We start from the raw sequence: 24,846 nt of genomic DNA, 5'->3' as shown, positions 1-24,846 counted from the left end.
CTATTTCGAACTTAAAAAGGGTTTACATTAGAAAACACTTATCGCAAGAAACATATAATTTTAAACCGTTCAGTGACATATTGTTGTGTGGAATCAGTAATGACAGTAATGCCTATTATTACGGTGGATAGCTGCAATATTGACACTAGATGTGGTCTGCTTTTCTCGGTTATTTTAAAAAGGTATTGGCGACTTATTTGTAGATATATTAATGTCTTCTATAAATCTCTAGTACATCTTGCTTTATTGTCAATAATTTCCGTAGATTACGCGGAATTTTAATTGGTCTTTTTCACACTTTGGGATTCACTTCGTAATTTCAAACAGAATCCGAACTTTAAAAAAAATATGCTTTAGTCTGTGTTTAACAGGCATAACGATCCAGATTCAGGATTCAATGCAAATCGACAATCTAATCTTCAAAATGTATACGAAACATATAAGTAAATAAATAAACGGGGTTACTGCAATGCCTCTATCATTATATACGAAGACATGATAAGAGGTATCAGCATTTCCTGCAAAAAATACTTCGAACGTTTGTATGTTGTATGTGTGTATGTGTAGAGATAAACATACAAAGAATGTAGAACAATTGTCGCAAATAGGTCAGGCTGCTATGTAAATGACACGTTTCTTGAACTATACCAGAGGTATTATGTTTCTAATATATTGAGAGCGTGTTAACTCTGGATGCGGGCTTTTAATTTAAATAGCAATTAACTTTCAGTTTCACAAAATAAAACATATTACACAGTTTAACCCATAATGATTTATTTGTAAAAATATGTTACAAAAAAGTTATGGTGGAAAAATCTGGACTTGGCATATTCTGTAACGGAAATTTGTCTTAAAATGAGAGAAGCTATATATACATATTCTAATGCTAGATGTGGTTTAAAGAAGTGTCTTCGAAAGGCTGCTGAGTGCTTTTTAGCGGAAAAAGTTTTGTCTTTTTGGACTAGGTTTAGTCGACTCCAGGCCGAGAATCCACATGGCAGAGACTCGACTTCACACAACGGTATTGTTCGAAACTGCCCGCGAAATAATTGTATGATAAGTAACACCATAATCTTCTTTTCTCGATACGGAAGTAAGTTTTAGATTGTGGTGGGCGATTGAACCTATGGGACGCCCATAAGGGGCAGTCATTCCATGGACACCCATTTGTAGTGGGCTCATTGCCGGCCTTTGACCCGAGATCGATTATTGGGTCTTTCAGATTTAAAACAAACAGGTTTTTCCACAGGCTTCGAATGCAAAACCTTGGTTTGAGCCCTGTCATTGGCAGACTTAATGAATTAAATTGCGTTTAACATATCGCGTGGTATTTGCATAAAAACTCCTTCGCTTACATTCAAATTTAACCTTGTATTACATTGGATAACCTACGCGTTTAACACTATGGTATATTTATTTGCATTAATTCCTCAGCAAGGTTTTTACATTCCCAGAGCGATTCGATCAATTATAACCATTGTTGGTCTTAAAGCTTTCTCAATCTATTCCCATAGTTTAAATAACAATCAGTTCATCACTTAGAGCTGTTCCCAGGTGTGAATAAGAAACCGGACAACTATAGTTCACTACACTTCATTCATATGTTTTATTGTCTGCAAGTTTAAATGAAGAAAACTTTCGCAAAGAAGTTAACTATAATGGTAAGCGCAAAAATAAAAGTTTATTTGAATAAAATCATGATCTTATTTGTCAAAACGTTTAATTAAATAATAACAACAATAAAAATAATATATATAAACTAGCGGCTCTGACAGACTACGTCCTGTACACACGTCTTTTATACAAAATACATTACTAATAATGAAAATCATTCTCGACTCAAACAAACAAAAAAAATCATCAAAATTTGTCTAGCCGTTTAGGAGTTAAATTACGCACACGTGCACAGAAGATTTATATACCAGCTGTTTATTTTCTGTATAGATAAAAAAACCTAGATACCGACTGCAGCGCCGTCTGCCGGGCTGATTTGTGAATCTAAAAGCGTCAACCAAAAGCATACAAAAAAATTCATTGAAACCGCTCCAGCCGTTTAAGAGGAGTTCAGTGACATACACACGTTATGTAAAAAGATATCCTAGTATGTCATATATATAAATTTTCTAATGTAAAGTTTAAATATATAATGAACCAGTATTCAGGAGAACTTGCTTCTTCCTTAATACAATTACAAAACCATTAATATCATCACCTAAAAATTCCTTACATCATTGTTTAACTAGTACGCAGTTCGCATCTACAACAGAGCAAAACCTTAGTGCAGCAACCAGTAGACGTATTTCCGAACGAAAACGATTTAATGGTACCACTCCCTCATAGGCCGGCAACATCTCGTAACCCGGTGTCCATAGACGGAGGATTTCACTTATTATACGTACATGTAATCGAATGTACTTAGAGTAGATGGATAAGAAAAGGTTTTCTGGTACTTTTATGAAAATTACTTTATTTTATAATGGGTCTGATTATTGCATTTGCCTCGAAATAATGCGTGAAGTATGCCATCACCTCTTATTGATATCTAACCTAATGCACCAAATTCAAGTTACGTAGACGAATTTATCCGCTCAAAGAAGTCTTACTCAACGCGTTAAGCCTTGATCAATACCATTGTCTGCTTCACAATGCCAATGTCTGCATTTGTAAGTGTTTTACCAAAACAATAAAGATTTCATAATATTAAAAAAACGAGGTTCAACATTCATTGTATTTATCATGACTGTAATAAAATTACATTTTTCTTTTAATCAATAAATAAATATATTTATCTGCAATATTTTTTGTTTTATATTATCTTGTAAAATCCTTTATTATAAACAGTGTAGAAAACATAAAAACAGTGTACGATTCGACGCGTTTTTTCATTCGTATAAACTGCCAAAATTAGAAATGTAATATATAAATTATTATTCTACAAGTTTCCAGCTTATTATAGACAGGTCCCGACGTACACTTACATAAGCAAATGTCAACTAGGAAAAGTCTTGGTCGCGAATATGAAACTTGTGTCACACATAATTTTATGATGTCAATCAATTTTTTCTCCAACTCAAACGTACTTCATATAATACAAACTGTGTATTAAATTTCAAAATATAATTATTTTAGTATGTACAAGTAAAATAGCAAATAATATGCCTTTATGAACCGGTTTAAGTTCGATACTAAATGTGGTCTACCCTATAAAAGGCTCATACCATATCCTGATCGTCGCCTTCCTCGTAGTAGCTACAGTCATCCATCCTGCAGGTCACGCAGGGTCTTGGCACATCACAGCCGAGGGGCCAGCATTACAACCGACCAGAAAACACGCGAATTGGCGAATTTCAAACGCGATAACTGAGTTTCACAGATGTTTGCGAACTGCGTAGTTAGTCATGGGGTGGCGCGCGCAGAACATCGATCTGTCCCTTTGCGCATGCCACCCCTTAATCCCGATAGTGCAAAGGAGTAGCTTATACACTTAAAAATAATTTAATATATATTCTGAAAGTATATAATTAACTACAAAATATGAATAGACAAGTACAATTTTATACGAGGCATACTAACGGATTAGCTGGATTTTAAAGTTTTTCTTTTTTCCATTCTTCTCTGTTTAAGCATGACAATGCATTTAAATGTCACATATTTGAGGTACAGCATAATTTATGTATCTTAATAAATATTAAGAGTTAATATAAGTTAACATTCAAAGCTTTTTAGCTTCATATGCAAGGGTCAGACGGTCAATAAATATCGCGATCCAATATCACGATACCTGTCTTAATATATATTGAATGAACTGGTCGTACTACACTTTCAATAGATATTGACTGTAATGTCAGAAGATCATGCTTCGGCGTAGATATGTTTCGTAATAAGGGATTATAAAAGTAAAGCCTGTATGTATACAGGCCAAACTTTAACGTCCCTTTATGTTATATCATATTAACGTAAGTTATGTACTGTATTTTTTTTAATCTTAGGTGAGTCGATAATTATGTTTAGAATTAATGTTCATGCAAAAAAAAATGGAGCTGAGATTCGTGTTACAATGATTACAACCAACGTTAAACCAAAAATCCAATTAAATTATGGATTTTGGCATTCAGGAGTCAGTCTTAGTATTAAGTTTTGACCCTATAAAATCTCACCGTAAAGTCAAGAAATACTACGTGTACTAATATGTACTAGGTCATTTCAGAAGGTCATATGATGTATAACTTGTTCTTTTGACGCTTTTCAAACAAAATATAAATAAAAGCTTCGCAAACCTCTCGTCAACGTCAATTTGCTTTGCACCTAAAAAGCTTTTTCTTTGAGCGTATTTTCCACTTGAACTAGGAGAGGTAAAACGAATGTTTTTTTAATTCTTTGTGATTTTGTTTAAGGGTAAAATAATATAATGAATACACATGTCAGAAGTGAAACTTCTTTGAAAATTATTATTACTCCATGTATTTATGTAAGTACCTATATTCATAAATATCAAAATTTCCATCTAATGTTCTATAATATGTAACCACGAAACAAATACAATCAACCAATAGCGTGTATTTCTTCTTGATCTCCCTTTTCACTCTCTCTCAATCGGTCTCTATCGCTCTCTCCCTTTTTTTCAACAAAAACGCTGCACATCTTCGTGACGTTCCGTAAAAATTTTGACCTCACGCCTAAAGAAGTTTCACATCAAATAGTGTATTTAAGGTTGACTTGGGTAACGGATTTGATTCTTGGATAAATCACAGCATATTTAATTTGTATTCTTTGATATACTCAACCAAATCGTCAATCCCATCGATAAAATTTATAATGTAGCCCCTCCTATATGTAGATATTATTTGTTTTTCATTTGCATGGGATCTTTTTATCGGCACATTTCGTTAAAATTAAAGCGTCCACTTCACGCGTCATAGCAAAGTAAATATTGACGTCACAATTGTTTAAGTTTTACGTCAGTTATACAAATGAACATGCACATATCAGTTTATATCTTATACACAATTTTTTTTTATAGAACAGGGGGCAAACGGGCAGGAGGCTCATCTGATGTTAAGTGATACCGCCGATGTTATGGAACAGCTGGGGAAGCTGACACAGGTTTTTATTTTATTTAACAGGTTTCCCAAATCATAAACATTATAATGAATAAACACATTTTTATTTTACTTTGTTTACGTATCCTATTAGGCAAATATTTAAGAATTTAAAAAATACCATCGAATAGAACCTTCTTCGAGTTTTTGAAGTCATAAAAGCAATATAACATTTTCGCAAACTAGAGATGTGAGCGTAATGCTTTCACACTCCATATATAAGTGCCATTTAAGCAGTTCAGTCAACTCCAAACGTTCCTTTTAGTACTCATAGGGAAAGAATAAAATTAGAATCCCACATTATCCCTGCATATAGACTGGAGAATATTTTCATAAACCACATAACTTCTTTAATAAATAAATAAATTAGCCTTTATTCGAGTTGAGTTAAAGTCATTTAAGTATTCGCTATTACTCGACCTCCGATGGAGTGAAGGCCTCTTCAAATTTTTCCATTTGTTCCTATTCCTTGCAAAAAAAATTTTCAATTATTTCCCGCTATCCTTTTTATTTCATCTTCCTTAATTTTTGGTGGGCATCTTCTCTTTTTTATTCCCATTGGACCATTCCAATTAATGGTCTTTTTGACCCTACCAACACAAATGCGGCCAAAGTGGCTGGCCCATTCTAATTTTAACATTTTTGTATATAATATATATATTACAACATCTTTTATTTTAGTAGTACATTGTTTTTACCTTGTCTTTTAGTATCTTTGAAAGCTTCTTTAATACAACCAAATAACATATGCGGAAACTATTAACAATAAACTACAGTGATGTAAGAACTACAGTTTTATAGAACACAATAATATCAAGGGCTGTTAGATCATTAACCTGTTTAGGAACCTGTTTAAATGTTTATGCGTGTTGACACAAGTGGCACAAGTGGCGACTCCCAAAAGTGTCTAAACATTCAACTTGTTAGCTTTAGAATTTCAATGACACGAAAGAAAGGTTATGTAAATGCAGCTGTTTACTCAATGTAAAATGTTTTACTACATAATTCATGTGTTATATTTTGCCGCACTATCGGTCACGTCTTGGTTTAATAAATATCTTTTACTTAGCTTAACTGGAAACAATAATCTTTTACTGTATACATCTCAGCCTGATACCGGATGGAGATGTATAAAAAATAAAAAAAGTGTTTATTTATTTTAAGTAGGTACATTCCTAGGTGTAAGATTTAGAAACCCTTTTAAGTAAAAAATACCTGTATCTGGGTTCCCAGCTCTTTCATAAACAAACTTAATTCTTAATTATTAATAATAAATACCTTATTTTATGTTTTTTCAACCGTTATCATCACGCAGTCTCTAAGTCATTTATAGGAAAGAGTTTACAAAGTATTTTTGATTTATAATAGACACAAATGGAAAGACGGCATCACATGGAAGCAAAAGTCGTATGAACGATATTTGTATAAAAGCTTTTTAAGCACGTTTACACGGAGTAAAAAACAATTGACTATCGTAGATGGCGTAAATGTTTCGGAGCTGTTGACAAAAACAAACGATGCATGTCAAGGCACTCAGGACATGACCATTCACCAATTTAAAATTATATGACATATAAAATATAGAATGGTGTTTTAAGTATTGAACTAATAGGCCTTCGTAAGATTCCTTTATGTCCTATGTCGACAAACAACCTGACCATAGCGGTTGATAATAAATTATTATTTTCATTATAATAATTAGATTAAGAACAGTAGTATTCTTAATCTTAAATGGTCAGCGAATAAAGTGCTTTTATTATTATTATTATAATATTGAACTAATATCGAGTGGAAAAATTAGCGTTTGCTTAAGTATCGGCAGTTTCAAAGTGTTATAAATAACTTTAAAAAATATGTTCTGGCATAGCAAAACATGTCAGACAAAATTAACAGAATATGTGTTTAGAATAATTTACCTAATAAATTAGAAATATAGTACTTGGTTAAATTAGTTTTTTTCTCTTCCCTATAAAGAAACTCTCAACGCAAAAAAATGGCTTGGTTACTTGAAATTTGTTATAAAGAGTTTACAGTGTACATAACACTCCATGACAATATTTCTTATTTGAATTATATTTAATTAATGTTAAATTAAGACCAGGCTGTTGTTAAACGGCTAACTAAGCTATTTAGCTGCGACAGACATAGTATTGTCTTTTATTGAGCAATTTCTGCAGAAACCCTACATTTTTAGTCGATACCAACTCCGGGGAAATAAATACAGATAATACAACATTTTCTACAGCTGTGACACTTTTTTGATATTCAACACCTTTTGTCTTCAGTCACCGTGACCACGCACGCTGTTAAGCACGCGAAACGTCGGATAAATTTAAAATTATGTTAAAATAATTATAAGTTTACAATAATTTAAACTTCAATCCGTTAAAAAGTGTTTTTCTTTAAATGCGACAGACATATTTAAACTTTTGTTGTCCATCTATGACTAACATTACAAAACTAGGTCTAAAACTAGCTACTAAAAATACAAATATGACGTGATACCTACTTGACTTTTCATACCAAATATTTTTTCTTCAAAGTTTACGAACGATTTAATAATCTCAACGTTGCCCGCTTATATGTATATTACATGGAAAAAAGAGCCGTCTCATGGTACGTGCGGTCATTCCCCGTTGTGTAGCAACATTCCTTCGGGACCGCGGGGCTACATCAATCACTTGGCTACTGTACGATTATAAACACTGGTTTTATCGCTATATCGCTTTAGGGTTTAACCACTGTACACTTTAGAAATCACTTACAACATATACATGATCACGTTCTTGAGATAACTTAATATCATATTTTTTTAGTCGTTTAGCTATATTACGTAGTCATATCTTTGTATATATATACTGTCTGCGATGGAAGGTTGACCTGCAACTGAGTTTTATCATCGTCAAGGCTGATTATAAAATACCTTGACGTCCATCGTTCCACATCACCACCACATTGTGCACAGCTGCCCACAGAAGTATATCCGAGTCAATCCAACTTAGGGTCCTTCAAGAGAGACCGAGAGACCATTTCGTATAAGGCCGGCAACGCACTTGCGTGGCAATGTGAGTATTATCTTCTTCTTATAGTGCCTGCTCCTTGCGAAGGTTGGCGATTATAATGGCTAGTTTGATTTTGTGTGCCGCGCTTATATCAATGACTTGCTGCTTTGACCAAACCTTCTTAAGTTTTTCAACCAGGACGTGCGTCTGCAGTCAAGTCTCCTTCTCTGTATCTCGATAAGGTGAGTATGAGTGAGAGAGTGAGTATGTTAGGCGGTATCTAACAGCAGATGAGACTCCTGCCCGTTAGCCTCCTGTTAGATGAAAAGAAAGTCCTTTTATAGGCAATAAATAAAACTTTATAAAATTATTTATTTATAGCCAATAGCCTCTCCTAAAGACGTTCAATGCCTGCGGAATGTAAACCTATAATTATTTTGGAAAGTGAAATTAATTTTATATATCTATTAATAAACTAGGGTTTTAGAGACATTTTCCGCGACTATCACTACGTTTAATCGGCCGTTAAGTTTACCGATGTGTTGATAGTGACGACAAAGCTGCGTTAAGCCTATTAATTCGGTAAAGCTTATAGCTGCGTCAATCAAATACATATTTTATGATTTTCTTTCATTTTATAATACTTAGGGTACGCAAAGGAAAGATAATTTTGAAAAGTATAATAGTTAAAAATTCCCCACATATTTGGACCAATATCTGGAAGCTGTTTATTTAGTATTAATAGTATTAATAAACCAATTTTTGTTAAATATCAAAGAATTATAAAGCTTGTATGCTGCATTGCAATGTGAACTTATTTGGCACGTATTCAACACTTTGACAAACTTCAAGGTAGAATGAGAAAATATTACAAATAATTTTCTTTGAGATTTGAAATTATTTTACATTGTTACGCATTTAGTATGTGCTGGTAATAATTAAAAGATAAATCACCGAAGCGGTTTACGAGAAAATTGATAGTTATATATGTATATATAGTAAGGATATAATCGTTTCCTTGGAGATTTGCTATCTTCAATATAGGGTATTAGATGTTCAAATATATTAATTGCATATGTACCTAATCAACACCAATTTTATAAGCTGGAAAGATTTGATATATTTTTTTAATGGGTCGGTCGGTTTTCTAATGGGGAAATTTTGAAATCTTTACAAAGAAACATTTCCTACACTATTCTTACGTTAACACCATCAAACAACAAATCCAAATTTGGTATTACATACTTAGGTCAATGTATTGAATAATTTTTATTGTTTGTTTGCTTCTGTTAATTTCTGAATCTTTGTGTAGGTAGATAATATATATTCCATCTTTGTCTATATTTTTAGTGCATTGGTTGTTATTATATATAATTTTGTTAGTTGGTTTTTATTAAATTTTAAATTGTAAAATTACGCAACATTGAAGTTACGTTTTTACGGTCACGTTAAAAATGTTTACTTAATACTTTATCAGTTCCAAATCTTTTACGTGTTCACCGGTATTTTGAAATTTAATTCAAGGCTTTTAAGCATTTTATAATTAATAATTTCAAGCCAAAGATACCCTGTGCCAATTTATTTTATTGTTATGTTATGGCAGTAGAGCTGTGTTGGCCTAGGGGTATCACCGTGCCACCTGTCCCTGGTGTCAGAGGTTCGAGAGCCGGCTGTGCACCAATAGACTTTAATGTCTATGTGCGTACTTACCCCTCGCTCCTGCACCGGAAGGTAACATCATGAGGAATCGGCTTGGACCCAAAGTCAACGGTACAGCCCAGAGGCTTGATCTACTTGCCTATTAAAAGTCGGCACGGTACTGATACAGAAATCAGAGGCGCCATTGGTATACGGCGATAATGATCATTATTAAAAAGAATATTGTCCATAATTGTATGAAATGCCATAAAATTTACCGCGTCTCAGTAAGACTTAAAAATAACTGCAATACACGAAATCTGTCTGATCAATTACTTATTGGAGAGATATAAGACCAACGGAGCTATATTTAAGAAGCACAGTAATGTAGCTATACAAATTAGTCTAATGCATTTCCATGCAAAATTTTGATTTTTTAATTAACATAAAATCAAGACTAAAGCTTTCAGTGCTTTTGTATTCTGGAACACAAGGTGTTAGTTATAAGTACTTATATATTTTTAATAAACTGCAAGTTTCTGTCGTATACATGTAAAGATAGAATATGTGGGAAATAAGTGAATATGTTTCTAGTAGCAAGTATTTTATTTCTTAGAAAAAAAACAGCGGTATCACGTGATTGTTTATCTTTTGATTAATCACAATCAAGCGACGTAATGGATTCGTTTATGTAACACTTTTAGATCTTTACTTGATTTTAGTTCTTTTAAATATTATATACAACTAAAAAAAAATTTCCTAAATAATTTTCCTTCCGAAAATAGTAATTATTAAACGTACCCATATAGTCTTACGAAGTTTTACGTAATTGTAATGTAATTAAAGGTAACACAACTATTACAATTAAAATCAAAAGTATTAGACTGTGGCTGCAATTGTAACTCAATCACCTAGCGGAAAAGATGAGAGGAAAGGCGCTGAGGTAACAAGTGTGATTTTTAAAGTGAAACTTCTTTAGGCGCATGAAAATTTTTACGGATGAAACGTCACGCGAGATGTGCAGCGTTTTTGCAGAGAAAGGGGCGGGAGCCTGCAAGTACTGATACCCGATCTCCTCTATTATCACAAAAGCAAACGGCCCGCTGTGTGAAGGATACTTTTTGTGTCGAGTATGAAAAATAAAAAAATAAGGACTGTGAAAAGGATAGAGGATATTTCAAAGAGAATTCCCGAGTTGGTATCCAAGGAAGAAAAGGCGGACAATACAAGAGATGAGAGGATGAAATAAAACTTGTTGTAGGCAAGGTTTGGTCAAGAGTGAGGCGAGTAAGGGCAAAATATAAGGGTCTAGATCAGGCAGGCTCAACTCATGTTAAGTGATACCGCTGCCCAAGGACACTCGGACAAGGCCTCGGCGGTGTGTTGCCAGCCTATTAAGAATTGGCCGCTTAGTAGTGGAACGACGGACGTCGAGTTGATAATTATGGTATTTTGCCTTGAATAGGTAAGACTAATACTAATATACCGGATTTCGTTATCGCATTATGCATTTTGCGTATTAATTGATATCTCAATCTTTATTTTTATAATTTCCACGTTTGAAGCAAAATTATTATTATTGTATAGATAAACACACTAGATTTGGAGAAATGCGAGTCTTCTCGCGAGTGTCCATGGGCGGCGGAATACTTCTGTTAATACTAATAATGTTTTGCGATTGTAACATTAAAATTATTATTAAGCTCGATTACACAACGATGTACAGTACACATATCTACAGCACCGCTAATGATTTATATAGTTTTGAGTGATGCAAGCATCGGTCATGACATGGGATAATTAATGATATTAATGCCTTTGTGTTACATTCATTAAGAGCATCCAAGTGTGAACTGTATTCAACATTTTGTCTAAAGCTTGGTAAGTCGGTCAAATTTACAACAATTAATGGTATAGTCCAGTGTGGCAATATGATTTTATGAAAAAGTTAAATTGAACATTAATAATTTCCTAGTACTTCATTGCTAATGCCCATTAGGTATCTTTAGTGAACTTTATGCATCACAAACTTGGGCGCCTACTAAAGCGCAGTATACAAAGCTACAAGTGTGTCAAAGAGCGATGGAATGATCACAAAAAAATACAGCGTTCAGGAAAATAACTAAGGTAACAATAACTATCAATAAACTAAAGCGGAAATGGGCGGGACACATGGCAAGAGGTACAGAAAAGTGGAGCAAAAAACTACTTAACTGGTGCCCAAGGTACAGCAAACGCAAAAGAGGGAGACAACTAAGAAGGATAGACCACATCAAAGAAAAAGTAGGAGGTACACGGCAGAGAGTAGCACAGAGCAGAGAGGAATGGCGGGATTTGGAGGAGGCATTTACCAAAAAAGAGCACACAGATACACTATAAGAGGATTAAAATTTGTTTCAATGTAAATATAAAATGTATCTGAATTAAAGGCTACTATTATTATCTATTTCTGTACTTTTTATAGTATGGAATTAAAGTGGCTTTATTATCACAACAAGCATTGTACTTGATCTAGAAATTCCATTTTCGTGATAAAAAGTAATAGATAGAAAGCCAGTATAGGATACTATTGATTACAGTCATTACTGGAGGTTGTAGATGCATCTTATAATAACTACTTACGCTCAGTAAGCAGTAATATTATGCAGAACTTTCTCTCATATCTAGGATAGCCATTGCATTTGTTGCAATTCCAAGACCTATAACCTAGAGATGAGTTATTGCACATTTTCACAAGTCGTGGTATTAAAACAGATTTAAGTTCGGTTTATATGACTATTTATTTATTTATTTAATAATAAGTAATCCAACAGCTACTTAACACATATTATTATACAAAACACAAATACAATACACAAAGCCAAAACAGATTACACAGATTAAATAAAAAACAGAAAACAAGCATTAAAAGACAAAGTGACATTTAAAAGAAAAACAAAATAATAAAATTAAAAACTGCAAAATTATATAACTATGGTGGTTATATTTGAATATTCCCATTCTACACAGACACCGGACACAGAAATTCTGTTCGCGCTGGGGTGGTCATTTAGAGAACTTTTTATCATAACATACATACCCTGACTGGCACATAACAAATTAGGTATTACTTAAATGTATATTGATGTAATATTATATATATTACATCAATATACAGTTAATGTAAGTAAGTAAATGTTTGTTTTTTTGTATATTATGTATTCCATCTTCGGCTATATCTTTAGTATAATTGTATATATTTATTATATTCTGTAGGTTAACGAAATAAATAAATGTATTACTTCAATTAATTAATACTCTAATTGACTGTTTATAACGACAACGACTTGTATTCCTTATACAAGATTTTCCGCTTTTCATTTTCAGATATTTCGTTTTATTACTATTGCTTTTCTACTTTAGCTTTTCATTTAACTGTTTTGGTATACTGGCAGTATCTGTATTTTTATTATGCAATGTTACAGTATTATGTTTCTATTGCGATGTCTTTATACATATAAGGAAGGAAAAGTCTTTGAATAAGGATTTTTAGTTACATATTTTTTGCCATTTTGTTTTATATTATTAGGTGTATAATATTATAATTAGGAATATTGTATAAAAAAAATGATTAAATTTTTAACTGCATTATAGTTATACCACTGTTGACATGAAATCTATAGAAAATAAAGATGACGTATGAATCCAACTTTTTGTGTGATTTGTAAAGAACAATGAAACAATGCCTTATAGAGAAAGTTTTATCATTAATTCCGGGTGCTATACATGAAAGATAGTTTTCTCAATTATACGTAATAGTCTCTTTCTATAATTTAATGTTTTATATTTTCTCAATTGTATAGAAAAGCACATAGTATAGGCCGTAAATTTTGTTAAAATAATAATTTATTTTTTCATAGATTCCGTTAGAACACCGCTCATACATACTCATCTAATAACATTTCCTTTTTCCTGTATTTTTTAATTAAGGCAACACCCATATATAATTTTTGTTTTGTTATAGGCAACATTCGTGTTTACTAAAGCCATTTAAGTTTACGGAAACTTAAACGGATTTAAATATCTTATGGGATCTTTATATTGTCAAAGAGTTGTTATATAAAACTGATTACATAATAATATAATATTTAAATCCATCAATGGCACCGCAAGAGACGATGGCAAGCGGCCAGATGGGGGTTAATACCTTGGAAGATGGGGCGGGCTTTGGTATAGGGTGCTACTTGTGTAGACACATCAGCCTCATCTCACCTCCCTCGGACGAGCAGAAAATATCGGAGTCTTTTTTTTTACAGAACAGAAACGGGCAGGAGGCTCACCTGATGTTAAGTGATACCGCCGCCCATGGACACTCTCAATGCCAGAGGGCTCGCGAGTGCGTTGCCGGCCTTTTAAGAATTGGTACGCTCTTTTCTTTTTCTTTCTTCTGGTTCGGAAATTCGATTTCGTTACCTTTGGAGTACAGACTCTTGGGCAAAGGGCTAAAGTGTGTAGGCGCTAATGAAGATATAAGTTGAATCCTGGTAGATACTACCGGTGCTGGGGTCACCGGTACTATCTGGTAGATGGTGCTTAAATGCTACTAATTAAAAGATACTACCTACACTGCCTGATCGATCTTTTTAAATGTGTTGTAATTTTCTTTTTATTTATTTATTATCATTATTATTATTACTATGTAAGTTAAGAATATTGTAAATACTGTATACATATTTGTGTGCTTGTTTCTGATTTATACTAGACCACGGAACATAGATTCATTATTTTATTTATCAGACAATCTCCGGCATTATAGTCTCAACGAGACGAAATTACCTCAACGAGTTTGCCATTCATCGTACACAAGGGCTTTTGTTCCAATAAAACAGTACAAGCAGTTAGAGATGTACAAAGTGACTTTCAGACGGTTGGACAAATTGTCGTGAACGCAGTCACGGCGAGTCTCCGTGACTATGTTGACCACACTGGCTTTATTTCGCGGACAAAATCTTTCTGAATTAATCTAGAACGTCAACAATAAATTTGTATTAGCTTTAACACTTCAATCCAGCATTGAAAGGTATTAATAGTGTACTTATCATAGTCATGTGATTCACACTACCAAATGTATATAATATTATAGAGCTTTGGCCATATATGGGCCGAATGTTACATCTGGAGTATCGTGATTGTGACAGATTAACATAGTCCGATTGCCTCGGACTACTTACAAACACTTGATTTTAGTAATAATAGAAATTGATTATTTTTTTAGGAATGGGGGAACCTACGGGACGTCCAAAAATGGCTGTTATGGCATTTCACGGACACCCATTTTGTGGGTGCGTTGCCGATCTTTGAGGTATAAAGGTGGAGTATGCTCTTTTTAAAATCACCTAACTCCATATTTGTACTGAATACATCGCTCTAAAATTGACGTAATCGGCGCCGAAGTGGTGTAAATAGTGTTTATGGTCACCCCAATAGTGCAGATATCGTGCGATCATAATAAAACCTTTTACGATACAAAAGTTTCGGACACAAATAGTGCCACAATTTCACCAATGTATAACAGAAAATTATTAATAATAATTCATTGGTACCACAGCTATTCAGTCTTGGCCATACGTTACTCGTTAGGTGATCCTTCTATGCCTGACAATTGACATTCTTGCGTGTAAAACATAAACGATGCCGAGATTCTGTATATTTGTGTGTTGGAAATAAATATAATTTTAATCATGGCAAATATTGAATTCAATTACTTACTAAGCACATTATTGGTATCATAAAAATCTCAATAAATTCACTCATAGGTGTTAACTCCGCACATATTTCGCTGCACAAGCGAACGCAAGATTTGTATCACGTGGTTTTCGTAACTCTCTTGTACTCTTTGCTGTATATATAATATAATAATTGTGTATATATATACATCGTAGAAGGAAAAGTAATTAGATCCAACGAAATCGATACCGCACCTATGACTCACTACGAAGGAGAGTGCAACAAAGTTTGACGTATTTTGTTCCCGCTGTAATATTGGGCTTCTTGTTTGCTAGTTTTGTTTACTTTATTATTATATACATATTTTAGTATGTAATGCGTTTGTAATGAAGTCGTGTGCGTATGGTAAATAAAATAAGAATAAATGTTAAGATAACTAAATAAATTGGGCGGATTAAAAACTATATATTGTGAGAGTTTTGTTGAATAAATAGATGTTTTTTTTTATAACTGCGCCAAAAATTTGACTCCCTATCAGTTCTGATACTCCCTATCGAGACAACGATTTTGACTCCAATACTATGGTTCTTCGGGATATCTGTTAAATGCAACATACCGGCGCTGATCCGGAGCCCATAATTGTACTGGATCGTTAATAACATTGTCATTTTACAAGCAATTACATGTGCAAATCTATCGTGAGAGTGTAACCTTTCGAGAATTGTCTCCCAGTCGTATTTTATTACGTGAAAGTCACGCGTTACAAGATCCTCGACTATTTGCTTTTTATTGCAGATCGCATTTACAAAGGTAAATTAATCTACCACAAAAGGGAAAGTTTCGCATGGCTCACAATTCACATCGCTCAGCAAATGTATTGTGGAGCAATTTGTAAGTCACCCGCAGCTTCGCCATGTTGTGTGGCAATGTATTGTCTTTGATCGCAGCCAAGTACGGGATCTCGTAATTATTTAATTGATATATGTATTTGTTTATGTATTAAAACATTAGTCAGAAGACGAGCGTTTATATTTTGACGAGCAACGTCGACTGTATGCACGAAAAAACATGACGCATGCAGCGTCACCTCGTTGTACCAGCCTATACAAAGATGATCAATACAAATCACCATGTAATCCTGTAAAACGCAATATTTTGAGGAGACAAATACAATCAGACAACAATTTGATTGACGAAAGAGCTCTAATACTTATTTAAATGTCGTTTAAATTGCACCAAAACGTTAATGATCAATTACGAAGAAGCTTCAGACCACAGACATTGTAAAGATTATAAAAGAAAGAATGCTCGACAGGAAATCGGTGAACCGCTGCAATGTAATATAATACGGAGGCTTTTTTGCAAATGTAGGCCTATTTTTAAATGCTTTGTGCGGTTTTTATAACGAGTATGGTTCTTGACGTGTATTAAAACATGTTTGTTAAACTTGAGACTTGCTGCAATACGATTTTGATTTCTCGATAAGACTGCGTGCGTTCACTGAAAACATTCTACTTCACGGGCAAATCAACTTGGCACCTGCGACTGTGCTCCCCCTCCCACCGAACCCCACCGCCTACCGCTCTCGCCCTTGACTCGACAGTACGATCAGTAAATTTGTCATTTTATTAAAAAAAAAATTAAAACCATATTTGTTTTTTTACCCTATGGATATAGAACTGTTACTCAAAAATATACCTCCATTTATCCCCCCTTATTGATAAATGTTGATATTATAAATAATCAATAGATACTTGCTATCGCCAGTGCCGAGGGGCCTAAAAGATCAGTTGTATTTTATGCAGTTAGTACATCACTAAGACGCACTTACAGCGAGGTGCCAAGTTAACTTCTACGTGTAGTAAAAATGTAATTTACACCACATTTACACTTAGCCTTAGGATAGGCAATGAGCAGTCCCTAGAGCTGGCACTGCCGATCTCGCTGCTATTGCTCGCCGCTTTCAATATCAATTTCACGAGAAAGCAAGACCTCCTCACTGACCAAGATTGTTATATATTTGACATTGTACGCTCATCAGTGTAAAGTGATATAAGATGGATACTGCCAGAAGGTACTCTTTTCTAGAAGGACCCTATTTACTACCCGTTTAATAAACAGCCAATCCCGGGCGGACCTTTTTTTTTAAATTTTAGCTAGCTAGCTTAGTTCTTATATGTATATTGTGGAACATTTAATTGTTCTATCATCAATAAATTTCGCAACGCATGCGATGAAAGATATTTTATAGACATTTTTTTACACTTTAAGTAACATTATTTTAATTTTAGTAATCCCTACTAAAATTAAAATAATGTTACTCAAAGTGTAAAAAAAAATGTCTATAAAATATTTATCTTTCTTATCCTTATCTTTTTTAGCCGACATTAATCAGTAATAATCTATTCAAATGATGAAATAATTTTTAAAATCGGTCCAATACTTTTTCAGACAATTCATTACAAACATACAAATCTTTCCTCTTTACAATATCAGTACAGATAAATATACATTTTAATTGATATGCCAATTTATCCGAAAAACTTGATTGCACCTTTTAAGTAAAAATTTTACACTTACTTTAACTTTCTCATTCGATTACATAAAGGACAAGTCCCTAAAAGGGCAAGATTTATTGATAGACGGACGTTTACGCAACGGAGAAATTTTACTGGTTTTTAAAAAGTTTCAAAGAATGTATAGTGTACAAATATAAATTCGCAATATTGCTCGTAATAAAGTTTACGACGTTTAGGTATACGTATATATATAACAACAATAATTATTTTAGTTAGTATGAGAACTTTTAAAAATTATTTTCGATACAGAGTTGTTGGTGCAGTGTGGTGTTAACTGTGATTATGATTACCTATTACCTTTTTTTATTTTACTTAAAATGTTGGTTTGTTATTCTTAAAGACTACATTTTTATGTATATTTTTATTAAATTTAGGTCACTTCCTTGCTAGTGTTGTCTGGTACTCGCTACAAGCTATATCGCATACAAGCGATCATAATAATATATGTTGTTCTTAATAATATATGTTATACATATGTACTATTCATGGAACAAAGTGTTAATCTTTATATATATAATTTTACTTTACGAGTAAATATCACTGAACTCCTCTTACATGTTTTCCGATTAAATTATTTTTTTTGTATGTGTGTAGATGGCGCCCTGGATGGTTTAGACTTTAGATTCAAAAATCCGCCGGCATATGGCGCTGCATTCAGTATCTAGGTTATTAATCTATAATGGAACTACACTAGTAGTAACTAGTTTTTCAGGTATGAGTCTCGGAGAGCTTAACTGGTAGAGCCATTGGCGCGTAACCAAACGATCTGGGTTCGTTTCTCAGCCTGAGCCGTCCGAATATTTCGTCATGATCGTAAAACAATGGTCGGAATTGAAGAAAATCGTAAATCTACTTTTTATCATATTTGGATACTACATGGACTAAATATTACGGCTACATTAAAAAAATCCACGTGTCTCCAACTTAAATTTAATCAGTCGGTAAAGTGATTTTTCTAGAAAACTATGAAATTTAATGTTGTTTGTTTTTGATTGTTTCAAAACAAACCGTTTCGTTTGCTTGTATGCCAATTTTCATAATAACAGAATATGATTTTGAATAGTTATGACAAAAACTAACATGATTATATTATTTTGAAATAGTGGCCTGCCTTCTATTTGTCAGATCCGTCACTATTCTACGACGTTGACGATTTTTTGTTTGCCGAAAAAAATTTACTGAGTAAGACAGACTGACAGACAGACTCTGAGAAACACCATTTTATCCAAACAGATATTAGATAGCTTAATACTAACCAACATAAACTCTAGATTAAAAAAACGACTTTTATATGCATATTTTGTCACGCTCCTAGACAAGACTATAGTTTCACACAAACCACAGCGGTTTTCTAATGTAACATACTGTGATATATTATATTATTTTGAAAATATGGAATTAAAAAAAATGTAATTAAAAGAACATAAATTATAGACCCAAGATGGCGTTACAAGGCTTTGAAATAATTAGCTGGATTACATAAGCGTCACTGTCTTTATGGTAAACTGAACATCTTAATAGAAGGCATAAAGCATATCAGAAAGTGTAGTGTACTTACACTATTTCGACACTTAGGAGAAGATTCGGAGTAGATGCTTAGCACTAATGACTTCTGTATGTAAACCCATACGTTTCTGACATACGTTAGACTCATCAATTAATAAAATATTTAAACAGCTTTATTTAAACTAATAGGGTGTAAAATGTAACGTTTTGGGGCATGGGACTAGGAATGTGTTTCGCGTTGATTATTTATAGGTATGTTGTTGGCACATAGAATTGCACTACATTGAGACTACTACTATAATGAATCTAATAAATGTCACATCACTTTTAGATAAAAAAATTATACCAATGCATTTTAATGGTTGAGATGGGAAGGCTTATAAGTAAAAGAAATTCGTGTTTCCATCTCTTCCATAACAAACTGAATAGAGTGACTAATATGTTCCAAACATTTTTTTGTTTTCAATTACAATTGACAACAAGAGAATAATAATAAAGTGAAGTGTCATAATAATAAACGCTAGGCTATCACCAATACACATATACACACACAATAACGCTATCACTTAAAGTAAAACTTTGTGTTTCTGTGATGTACACAGATTAGGTCGACTTTATTATTTTGTCTATATACATATCTGTCGTCATAGATCAAACAATGAAAAGTAATTTTTTGCCAGTATGGCTTATTTATATATCGAGTGTTTCATATTTTAATAGTACCTTCAAGATATCTTAACAATTTGATTGCTTGTCCTATAAATAATGAAATTGCATTTATCATATTCTGACCTATGGCCAGAGATATTATATAATGTCTGTGTGCATTACTTCGGTCGGTGACCGTTCTATAGCCTAAAGCTCTCGGTAAAGAGACTTAAATCCAAAAAAAATACTTTTTGAAGTTTACTTTTGGCGCGTTAGGGAAAAATTATGAAAGTAAATTTTTACGATGCGCGCGCGCGCACACAATATGGTGTGTAATAAAAAACCGACAGCCTGAAGTTAGCTATAGGCAACATTTTAGTTTTTTCTATTGTTGTTGTCTTTTTTCTACAAACGTAAGGCGAATGATAAAAATTTCAAGTATAACTTCTACAACGTGTACTTACACGTTTTTTGTAGATATTGTTATTTCCCATAAAAAATTATAACATCACTTTGCTCTATTGTCAATCGTTTCTAGAGTATTTTTCACATCTTGGGTTACACTATGGTAATTTCATCAGGGATATCATAGTGAAAGATTTATTTAAATGGGTCTAATGATATCAGATTGTGCCGCCTGAAATGGCGTTGGGCAGGGCACACAGCAAAGAAATGTGACGAGAGAGTGCTACACTGGTACCCTGGTACCAGCGCGATGCGCGCCGGCCGCAGAGGCAACGTCCCCACAGGTCCACACGGCGACGCTTGGCGGATGACATCACCGCCGTCGCCGGGGTTACCTGGCCGCGCCTGGCCCACGACTGGCACGAGTGGAACCGGATGTAGGAGGCCTATGTCCAACGGTGGACAAACCAAAACCTAACATGCAAATGATTATTCCTAAATGTTAGTGTATTTTCTTACTTAATTCAAAATCAATGAAACTTAATATAATCTATTATAATTAAGTTTTGGAAATAAAGGCTATTATTATTATTTATTATAAGTACATGTTTTTTATAAAAAAAAATATTTAGTTTGCAGTTAAAATTCTTTAATATTGATATTTTTCTCTTTAACCATTACAGAAATTAAATTACATTACTTAAATTACGCAAATAAAAATACACATTGTATTAAATAATAACAGCCATTTATTATGTGTTTAGAAATCGTTAAAAGCACACGAGACGGTTAAGTATGATATCAAAGCTTAGAAAAGCCTTAAAATACCAGTTTTGGGTTATTTAAATAGCGGTGATGAATCAGAAACAGGTTCGCTTGCATCATTCCGAAAAGCAGTCTAAAGCTTTGAAAATTTTAATACTGTGAACTTCGGCCGCAGCATCCGTTAGGTACTTATTTAACAATTTCTGCCATTTCAAATTTACTTTGTTAATGTGTACTATGCCCTTATAACGCGGTACACATATAACACGATTTCCACTTCACTATAAGTATTTCGATTTGAAGTTATATGTCTGTAGTAAGTATTTAATCAATTTATAATAATTTATCAATTGCATAATTACTAAGTTTGCACTTGTTTCAATTGTGTTGTTAAATAATTCAACTAAATACTTAACATTATTAAATTTGTGTTCCCAGTTTTTGAATTGTTCAAAAATATGATTTTACGATATACTCTAACAACGCCATTTCGTATAACTCGGTCCGGAATTACTTAGACAAAAACGGAACAATACAAAGCAATTAATACATGTTTAGACAATGAAACTATAATAAAGGTTTACGGTTCAAAGGTCACATGAAAAAGAAAAGGGCTGTATTTTAAATTATGTCAAATGTCAAAGAGAATTTTTAACATAAGGAATTCTCAGTCACGTATATGTATTTCCAAAACAATTCGAGTGCGTCGCGTGACGTTACTAAAAAGTAACGTCACGCGTCACATAATACATTTCAGAAAACAGCGTATCAATTTTTTGAAAGGCCGGCAACGCACTCGCGAGCCATTTGTCATTAAGAGTGTCCATGGGCGACGTTCAAAATTTAACTTAGACAAAAATTGTAGTACATATTTATAAATAAAATTGTTCTTGAATAATAATTCGCGGGGATACATTTAATAAACCTTTAGTAACGAGTGAGGCCTTGTGGCTTCATCGTGCGACTCTCATCTCTGAGGTCGTAGGTTCGACTCCCGGCTTTGCACGAATTAACTTTCTATGTGCGTATTTAATTTAACATTCGTTAAAACGGTCAAGAAAAAATCTCGAGACGACTGGCTTGCCTTAGATCTAAGGGATCAACGTGCCTACTTGCCTATTACATTGTCAAATGATCTTGAAGCAGATTCCTGAGGCCTAGACCTAAAAGCTGTAGAAAATTTGTTGTTGAATTGTGTCCCCCATGAATGTATCTAAAGACTTATATCACTTAGATGTTTGCTGTAATTAACCGAACCACAGAACCGGCATCAAAACCGTTGCCAGATACAAAATAAATTGCATTTGTATTTATAATCTATGTTACACATCTCTCCTAACATCATTCAACCCTAGTCACGCTTGGAAAGTTAGAAATCGGGGCCTTTATTTTTAATTGGATTTTGTAAATTATCTATTGATTTTACGATTAATTGAATAAATTAGATTGTGTTCCAACATTGAGAGGTCTGCCTTGAATTTGTTACTGTTTAATAAAATATTGTGTAATTACGCGAGTATATAAACAAATAATTCTGTCAAAAACGAGGGGAAAGTTTTATTTGACCGTCTCAATTAATATAACTGAATTTCTTTTGTAATTTTTGCAATACGTCATTATCACAAATATTATTTATATTATTAAGAAAATAGAATAATTTAAAATTAAGGAATTGAAACTTTAAATTAGTGCCTGTTGCAGTGTAATTTTAACTCTGGCAGAATTAAAAAAAAATCCTATTGCGATATTCGTTGCAAAAACCAGCATTTTTTTTAGTATAATGTTTTACAGCATTTGCCACTTACACAAACATTGTATAATTTTGTCATATTACACTCGTTTTAATCTTATAATAGTCATACCAGATTTAGGGAGGACAACCGGACTACAGCCCCGGAAAAAAATGTTTTAAATTCCAACTAGTAAACAACTTTTCTTTTGATTTTTTTTGCTGTTTTATATTAACTTAAATATTAGCAGAAATCATTGATCTGTACTTCTATTTTTATATATTCGTCAAATATATATTTTATATATATGTATATATATAGAAAATACAATATTATGTTACACAACAGAATAATCATATCCTCGTAAAAACATTATTATGTCATTTTTGTTGTTCTTTCGAGGCAAGATGATTTGTCAGATAACGAATTGACCGAATTTTTGAAACCAAGGTTGTCTGCAAAGTTGATTTCCATGACAAAAAAGTCGTGTTTGATTAAAGGATCGTTTTAACGAAAAACAGTTGCATGCGCACGAGTGCTTCAACAAGTGAACTCCTAAAGTACAGGGTTTGAGGCGCAATGGCATTACTAATAAAAACAATATTATTCCTTTCTAGTTGGAACTACTGAAAACTTAAAAAAAATATGTTTTATAGTTCACTTAACTTGAAGTTGAATTGTTGGTGACCATAGTTGGCGAGTCTTAAAGCATTTTGAATTATAACCTTTAACGGAATTTTCTATTATAAGACTCAGTTGTTCTTGTTTCTCGTGAACGTGACTTGAATGAGAGCTCAAACATTAGCAAGCCAAGTATAGAAAGATCGCACTATAGGTGAGAAATTTTAAACGAAATGTATGTTTTTCGAGTTTATTTGCGCTTATCGAATAAAAAAGAGACTCGCTCTTACTCCGAGTTACGTGAATAATTTATTTTAAAAACACTTTGTTGAAGTAATTATTACATTAAGCAACTATTCTTATTGGTTTTGATCAAGTAAGCACTGTGACGAAAAAAAACCATTTCTGATTTTTGGAGCGCTATTGAGCTCCTGGCACATAGGCACAGGAGCGCGATGTTGCTCCTCAACTCAAACGGGTAAGTGAGGTAAGCGCAAGAAGTGAAAAACTACATATAGTTGAAGACTATTGAAGCATGTACCTCAACAAAAAGTGATAATAATAATAAAACGGGCAGACTAGAAAGAAAGAATGACGATCATTTCAGATCACTTATTACGAAAGTTAGGGATACAATGTGGATAGTAGACAATAGACATTTAAAGTAAGACAGATGAAGATACAATGATGTAAGAAATGGCGCTAATATCCGTAGAAACTATATTAATGTTTAATAATATAAGCTAAAGTCTAGAGGCCTCACTATCGTAGTTAATGTGTCTGACTTGATGAGACTTCACTTACCTTCTTTGTGGAACCATTGTAAATGCTTGCGAGACTCTCTGCGTCATAATGACGCGTAAATCCATAAGGGCCCGGATAATCCCGGGACACACATTGCCCCATAAGATCGTCACCACTCACAACATTTATAAACAATCACATCTGGCAATACTAAACACAATGTTTTTTATCTGTAGCCTACTAAATAAAGAATAAAAAATATTTTTATTTCCCGTACTATTATGTATCTCACATATTCTAAAGCAGACAATAAAATGATGCTTACTTTAAATGCTAATTTGTCCGGAAATAGGAAACTGTTTTAATTAGTACAAACAATTTAAATTATGTATTTGGAGGTTGT

At 33.2% G+C, this 24,846-nt stretch overlaps 1 protein-coding gene across 11 annotated transcripts in view; it reads right to left on the bottom strand.

The window, feature by feature from the left end:
- The window catches only part of LOC110995596, an 85,834-nt gene that overhangs the window by 60,571 nt on the left and 417 nt on the right, over positions 1-24,846 (bottom strand). For 9 of the 11 annotated variants that reach the window (XM_045633611.1, XM_045633614.1, XM_045633623.1 and 6 more), the window contains exon 2: positions 24,504-24,683. In XM_045633611.1, the coding sequence (XP_045489567.1) occupies positions 24,504-24,605 (102 nt within the window). In that variant the 5' untranslated portion in view covers positions 24,606-24,683. Of the gene's footprint in view, positions 1-3,218; positions 3,375-24,503; positions 24,684-24,768; positions 24,788-24,846 lie in introns of those variants that run through there. The other 2 variants (XM_022262839.2, XM_022262843.2) reach the window with 2 other exon arrangements.

The sequence above is a fragment of the Pieris rapae genome, chromosome 2 (assembly GCF_905147795.1).
Source record: "Pieris rapae chromosome 2, ilPieRapa1.1, whole genome shotgun sequence".
In the NCBI taxonomy this organism is placed as follows: Eukaryota; Metazoa; Arthropoda; class Insecta; order Lepidoptera; family Pieridae; genus Pieris; species Pieris rapae.
The sequence above is the reverse complement of the archived record's forward strand: the minus strand, read 5'-3'. Positions and strand labels throughout refer to the sequence as shown.